At 44.6% G+C, this 7,406-nt stretch overlaps 1 protein-coding gene across 3 annotated transcripts in view; it reads right to left on the bottom strand.

Annotated features, from left to right (window-relative positions):
- The window catches only part of Slc37a3 (solute carrier family 37, member 3), a 65,269-nt gene that overhangs the window by 47,999 nt on the left and 9,864 nt on the right, over positions 1-7,406 (bottom strand). For all 3 annotated transcript variants that reach the window (XM_013021632.1, XM_013021631.1, XM_013021633.1), the window contains exons 2-3: positions 5,649-5,804; positions 4,256-4,364 (exon numbers count right to left, since the gene is read on the bottom strand). In XM_013021632.1, coding sequence (XP_012877086.1) covers positions 4,256-4,364; positions 5,649-5,737 — 198 coding nt within the window. In that variant the 5' untranslated portion in view covers positions 5,738-5,804. The remainder of the gene's footprint in view (positions 1-4,255; positions 4,365-5,648; positions 5,805-7,406) is intronic.

Below are 7,406 nucleotides of genomic sequence, written 5' to 3' on the forward strand. Positions count from 1 at the left end.
GGGCTAACAATGTTCAAGAGGAAGTGTACTCATTACCTCACTCATGTAACTGTAACCCTCTGTATAGTATCTTTACAATAAAAAAAAAAAAGAAGTCATGGAAGACAGCATTAGCTCTCCATAAAGGTAGGTTTGCAAAGAAATACAGAGCTCTTCAGGGTAGTTTGGAACTTAATATCTATACAACTACCAAAAGAACTAGAAAATTCGTGATTCTAAAGGGAAAAAAATGAAACCTACTTAAACAGGGATTTGAGAAAGTACACAGATAAACATCTAAAGCTGGAGGTATAGCTCAGTGCAAAACCCAGGATCCAACCTCCACCCCCAATTAATATGCAGAAGTCACCACCCATCTCATAAGCGCTAGTGATGTGGGGAGGTTACCCCAGGAGAGCACTGCAGAGTCAGTGGAGACAGCAGACAGCACTCCCCTCACCAAAGCCCATTTGGATCTCCTGAGGAAACTTAGCACCAGCTGCAAATGGCAGCTTACCCTTCATACCGACAATGAGGTTTAACACTGTGTGTGTGGTCACAGCAAGGGGCTGGGATGGGCCTGGGAAACTTCTGTAGACATCACACCATGCGCCCTTCCATTTGCTGATTTTAATTTATGTCCTTGGGCTGACATAAACTATAACCCTGAGCACTCCATGCTGAGCACTCCATGCTGAGCACTCCATGCTGAGCACCGAGTCCTCCAGAGCCATCAATCATGGGGTAGTTCTAATCCAGTCACCTAAAATTTAGTGCCTAAGTCAAATTCACACTGTTGTCTATTCAAATGCCACATTAAGTCCTCAAGGTCACTAAAGTGCAGGTGAGGAAACCAGGGATGTACTGTTTAAACAAGAGACATTTAGGGAACAAGTGTTTTCTTCAAAGAGCAAAACTAATACCAACTAATCCAGGTGCTAGTGGCTCACATCTGTAATGCTGCTACTAAGGAGGCTGAGATCTGGGGATCACATTTCAAAGCCAGCCCCAGCAGAAAGACAGAGACTCATCTCTAATTACCACCAAAAAGCCAAAGTAGGGCTGTGGTTCAAGTGACAGAACACTACCCTTGAGCAAAAAAGCTCAGCGACAGCACCCAGGCCCTGAGTTCAAGGCCCAGGATTGGCAACAGAAGAAAACCCAAAAACTGTCCACCTCAGAAAGCAGCAGATTTCTTTTCCCTAGAAGCAATGACAACATGCCAGCAAGAAGGTTAAGGCACATCACTTCTAAAGTTGAATCCACCTTCAAAATTTGTGATTCTCGGGCTGGGAAGGTGGCTCAGTGGTAGAGTGCTTGTCTCGAGTGTATGAGGCCCTAGGTTCCATTCCTCAGCACCACATAAGCAGAAAAAGCTGGAAATGGTGCTGTGGCTCAAGTGGTAGAGCACTAGCCTTGAGTTGAAGAGCTGAGGGACAGCGCCCAGGCCCAGAGTTCAGGCCCCACAACCAACAACAACAAAAAAAAAAACAAACTGCTATTTTGTGTGTGCTGGGACTGGGTCAGAGGGCTTCTTCACTTACCACCTGAGCATGACACCATCTTTTTGCTGATTAATTAGAAGTAAAGTTTAGAAGACTTCTGCCCAGGCTATCTTCAAACTGTGGTCCTCAGATCTCAGCCTCCTGAGTAGCTAGGACTACAAGCACGAGCCACTAACTCCTCATTGCCTCATCGCTCAAAAACCATTTTGTTGTTTCTATGGATTTACCAACTCTGGATATTTCAAGTAAAAGGGATCACACAATGCTGTTTATTTAAAAAATAAATAAAGTCAGGTGACGGTGACTCATGTCTGTAATCCTAGCAACTCAGCAAGCTGAGATCTGAGGATCAGGTTCAAAGCCAGCTAGGGCAGGAAAGTCTGTGAGACTCTTATCTCCAATAAACCACCAGAAAACCAGACTGTGGCTGAAGTGGTAGGGTGCTAGGCTTGAGCTGAAGAACTTGGGGCCAGCGCCCTGGCCCAGAGTTCAAGCCCCATAACTGATGAAAAGAAAAGAAAAAGAAAGCAAGCATGGCTGGGCGGCAGGAGCTCATGCCTGTAATCCTGAAGATCACAGTTTGAAGCCAGCCCAGGCAGGAAAGTCCTTGAGGCTCTTATCACCAATAAACTACTCAGAAAAAGCCAAAGTGGTAGAGAAAGGCTCAAGTGGTAGAGTGCTAGCCTTAAGTACAAAGAGGCTCAGGGATAGCACCCAGGCAATGAATTCAAGCCCCAAGACTGGCAAAAAGAATGAACGAAGAAAGAAAAGAAAAGAATGAAAGCAAGCAAGCAAGCTGACAATATAAATGGGAGATCTCTAGTTCTACATAAGCAGAAATCAAGAAATGTCCCAAGAATGCAGTGGGGTAGATTTCCATATTGAGGAGAGGGCATCGTAAAGGACAGCACGCAGCATCCAAGAATGAGCTCAGTCCATAATGAACATCAGGCACCAGGATGCATACTCCCTGACTTCAAGATGGAACCATGAAACCATCAGAAAATTCACATGCTGAGACACTAAGCTTTGTAGTACCTATGGTGTAGGAGTTGGGAGAAAGGGAAAATCAATAGAAACTGGAAAGAAAGAAAAAAAAGGCTTGACTGAAAAAGTGGCATTTTATCTTGTTCCAAAGGAAAAGATAAAATTTAGACAGGTGGATAAAGATGAAAAGGAAAGACATACACACAGTACTTGTAAAAATAAATTTAAAAAAAAAAGGCCTGGACAAAACTGTGTGATTTCCAAACAAGGAGAAATAACAAGGTGGCAGATGCGACGGGTGAATCAGAGCAGTCTTTAAAATCAGTGGAATGACCTGAACAGCCTGGCTCTTAGCCAAGGGACACAGTGTGCCACCTCCAAGTCCTCAGCAGGTAAATAACTCAAAAAAGAACCTAAGAGAGAGGAGCTTAAGAAAGAAGGATACAGAAAATGTGGATTAGATCAAAGTAAATTACAAGAATGTATGGAAATACCACAAGGAAACCCCTCTAGTCACTTACTTTTAATTTTTTTTGCGGGGGGGTCTGGTGGTGGGGTCTGAACTCTGGGCCTGAGCGCTGTGCCTCAGCTCTTCAGCTCAAGGCTAGCGCTCTACCACTTGAGCCAGAGCGCCACTTCCGGTTTTTTTTTTCCTGCTTATGTGGTGCTGAGGAATCGAACCTATGGCCTCATGCATGCAAGGCAAGCGCTCTACCACTGAGCCAACCTCCCAGCCCATTATTTTTAATTTTAAAAAAACTAAGCCAGCAGGCACCAGTGGCTCATGCCTGTAATCCTAGCTATTCAGGAAGCTGAGATCTGAGGATTGGTTCAAAGCTAGCCCAGACAGGAAAGTCTGTGAGACTCTTATCTCCAATTAACCACCAGAAAACCAGAAGTGACAATGTGGCTCAAGTGGTAGAACACTGACAAAAAAAAAAAAAAGCTAAGCCAGCCAGGTACCAATGGCTTACACCTGTAATCCTAGGTATTCAGGAAGCTGGGGCTAGAAAGGTGGCTCAGTGGTAGAGCGCTTGCCTTGCATGCATGAAGCCCTGGGTTCGATTCCTCAGCACCACATAAGCAGAAAAAGCCAAAAGTGGTGCTATGGCTCAACTGGTACAGCACTAGCCTTGAGCCCAAGAGCTGAAGGACAGCATCCAGGCCCAGGCCCCATGACCGGCAAAAAAAAAAAAAAAAATGTCAGGAAGCTAAGATCTGAAGATCATAGTTCAAACCGGCCTGAGCAGAAAAGCCCCATGAGGCTTTTATCTCTAATTAACCACTCAAAAATCAGAAGTGGCGCTGTGGCTCAAGTGGTAGAGCACTAGACCTAAACACAAAGAGGTTCGGGGACAGTGCCTAGGCCCTGAGTTCAAGCCCCACAACCAACAAAAGAAATAAAATAAAATAAAATAAAGCTAAGCCAGGTGTTGGTGGCTCACACCTGTAATCCTAGCTGAGATCTGAGGATTACAGTTCAAAGTCAGCCTAGGCAGGAAAGTCCATGAGATTCTTATGTCCAATTAACTATCAAAAAGCCAGAAATGGTACTGTGGCTCAAAGTGGTAGAGAACTAACCTTGAGCAGAAAAGTTCAGGGACAGTGCTCAGGCCCTGAGTTCCAGCCCCAGGACTGGCACAAAAAGAAAAGGCTCTCTTTCATGTTAGGACAAGGGCAGGTACCTATGAATCTCCAGTACACAGGCGCCGAGATCAAGCCCCAATACTGGCAAAAAGAAAGACAGATCCCTTCAATCTATCTGAGCAGTTTGCTCTGCTTACCTCTACAGGTAGTTCAACTGATGTGTTATAAGCACTTGGGGTCCACTGCTTGGAGACACTGACCTTGACATTGCTAAATGTTTTTCTTGAAGCATGGAGCAATGAATAACTATCAAACAGAAAGAAGAAATGTAGCAGAATTAGGAACAAAGAACATAACACTCAGTGAGTCATACATACATGCCCATTTTCTTTATTCAATTTTAGAATTCTTTATTCTAAAAAAAAGGGGGGGGGGCAGGTGCCAGTGACTCATACCTAGAATCCTAGCTACTCAGGAGGCTGAGATCTGAGGATCATGGCTCAAAGCCATCCGGGCAGGAGAGACCGTGAGACTCCTATCTCCACTAAACCACCAGAAAACCGGAAGTGGCACTGTAGCTCAAGTGGTAGAGTGCTCGCCTTGAGCTGAAGAGCTGAGGGACAGCGCCCAGGCCCAGAGTTCAAGCCCCACGACCAACAAAAAAAAAAAAAAGGGGGGGCTGGGAAGGTGGCTCAGTGGTAAAGTGCTTGCCTTACATGCACGAGGCCCTGGGTTCGATTCCTCAGCACCAACAAGCAGAAAAAGCAAGAAGTGGTGCTACGGCTCAAGTGGTAGGGCGCTAGCCTTGAGCTGAAGAGCCGAGGGACAGTGCCCAGGCCCAGAGTTCAGGTCCCACGACCAACAAAAAATAAAACAAAAATAAAAATTAAAAAAAAAAGGAAACATTGCCAGGCATCGGTGGCTCACACCTGTAATCCTAGCTACTCAGGAGGCTGAGATCTGAGGATCTCGGTTCAAAGCCAGCCCGGGCAGGAGAGACCGTGAGACTCCTATCTCCACTAAACCACCAGAAAACCGGAAGTGGCACTGTAGCTCAAGTGGTAAGTGCTCGCCTTGAGCTGAAGAGCCGAGGGACAGTGCCCAGGCCCAGAGTTCAGGTCCCACGACCAACAAAAAATAAAACAAAAATAAAAATTAAAAAAAAAAAGGAAACATTGCCAGGCATCAGCGGCTCACAACTGTAATCCTAGCTACTCAGGAGGCTGAGATCTGAGGATCAAGGTTCAAAGATAGCCTGAGCATGAAAGTTTTTGAGACTCTTATCCTCAATTAACCAAAAAAGCTGGATGTAAAGCTGTGGCTCAACTAGTAGAATACTAGCCTTGAGCAAAAAAGTTCAGGGACCGTGATTAGACCTGAGTTTAAGCCTCAGCATGCACACATGCACACATGCACACAGGCATGCGCACATGCACACACACACACACACACACAGTACAAAAAAGGAATAACTTATTTCATTGGAAGCGTATGCCAAATTGTGCCCTAGACACTGTAGGGCGGTTACTGCATATAGTAACCTCCATGCTAACACAAAATGAGTCGAGAAGAGCTCTAGCCAAGCGCTACCTGAAGAAAGTGAGCAGGAACACAACAACATGGTGGTGGCTGAATCGGGTAAGCAAAGCCCCTCTCTGGAGAGCCCGTGGCCAGGCCATGTCCTCCTGCCCTCTTCTCAGCCTCACTGGAAGTTGGGTAATGAATGTATTACATCATTTCTTCTTCCTACAAAGATAAAACACATTATTAACATTATCTAAGACCAATGGAAAAAAAAGATCTAAATAATCCAAAATTGATTTCATAGGACCTGAATCAAATCAGATTTATGACCAGTTAACAAATATTAGGACTTTGAAGGACAAAAATCTCATTGGGCAGTTGGCACCAGAAAACTGGATAGATAATTCTGTTCTATATGCTAACTAATTCTGGAGAAAAAAATGAGAAACCATGACCAAAAAAAAAAATCCCCAACTGAAAGAATCCCCACATAAACAGAAAAATCATTTTTTGTTGTTGTTTTAAAGTCAGGGCCTTGTACTCAGAAGACATAACTTATTAAATGTTAAAAAACAAGGTCAAAAGATAGTTGGACACTGGTAGTTCATACCTATAAATCCTAGCTAATCAGGAGGCTGAGATCTGAGGATGATGGCGCAAAGCTAGCCCAGGCAGAAAAGTCCATGAGACTCTTGTTTTTAATTAACCAACAGAAAACCAGAAGTGGCGCTGTGGTTCAATGTAGAGAGAGCTCTTTGAGCAAAAGAGCTCAAGGACAGCACCTAGGCCCTGAGTTCAAGCCTTACAACTGACAAAAAAAAAAAGAAGTCTGAAGACAAGCAGAAAAGTTCCTAAGACTCTTATCTACAATTAGCTAGAGTGGAAGTGTGGCTCAAGTGGTAGAACACCAGACTTGATTTGAAACCCTGAGTTCAAACCCCAGTACTGGCATAAAATAATAAAAGTAGAATGGGTACCAGTGGCTCACAATTCTAATCTTAGCTACTAAGGAGGCTGAGATCTGAGGACCATTGTTCAAGGCCAGCCTGGGCAGAGAGTCAGTGAGAAGCTTATCTCCAATAAACCACTAAAAATAAAAAAGCTAGAAGTGAAGCTGTAGCTCAAGTGATAGAGCAGTAGCCTTGAGCAAAAAGAAGCTCAGGGTCAGCATCCAGGCCTTGAGTTCAAGCCCCAGAACCTGCACAGTCACACATACATTGCACACAAAGGAGGAAAAGCTAATTCTTACCACTTTCAACTACCACAATAGGTTATACATTCAGCAATACACTGACTGAGCAAATACTAAACGGCAAGCTCCTATGATTTCAGAAACACTGGAAAGAAATGTGACTTTCATAACTACAGCCAGCATCACAGATTCTGCTAGAAAAATGCTGGACATCTGCTCAGTCTGTGTTGAACACACTAAGGAAAGTGGGCTTGGGAAAGCACAGTGTGTCTGTGATTGAGACTTGGCTCCCAGGGCGCACTTGCAGCAGACTGGAAGGCCTCCTGTGATGCGCAGCATTCACTGAGCGTTCTTTCTAATTATCATAATTACATAGGGCCAAGTGGCTTAAGAGTATTCATTTCAAATGGCGATCTGCCAGCAGCAGGTGACTGCTTGAAACTATTTTCCCAACGTACCTATCAGGCCTCTTCTTCCCCATCTCTGTAGCTTAAGAAAAGGATTATTTAAAAACTAAGTCCATAGGGTCTCAAAATATCTCAGTAGGGCTGGGAAGGTGGCTCAGTGGTAGAGCGCTTGCCTTGCAGGCCTGAGGCCCTCGGTTCGATTCCTCAGCACCACACAAGCAAAAA

Source organism: Dipodomys ordii, unplaced genomic scaffold (assembly GCF_000151885.1).
Source record: "Dipodomys ordii isolate 6190 unplaced genomic scaffold, Dord_2.0 Scaffold56, whole genome shotgun sequence".
Taxonomy (NCBI): Eukaryota; Metazoa; Chordata; class Mammalia; order Rodentia; family Heteromyidae; genus Dipodomys; species Dipodomys ordii.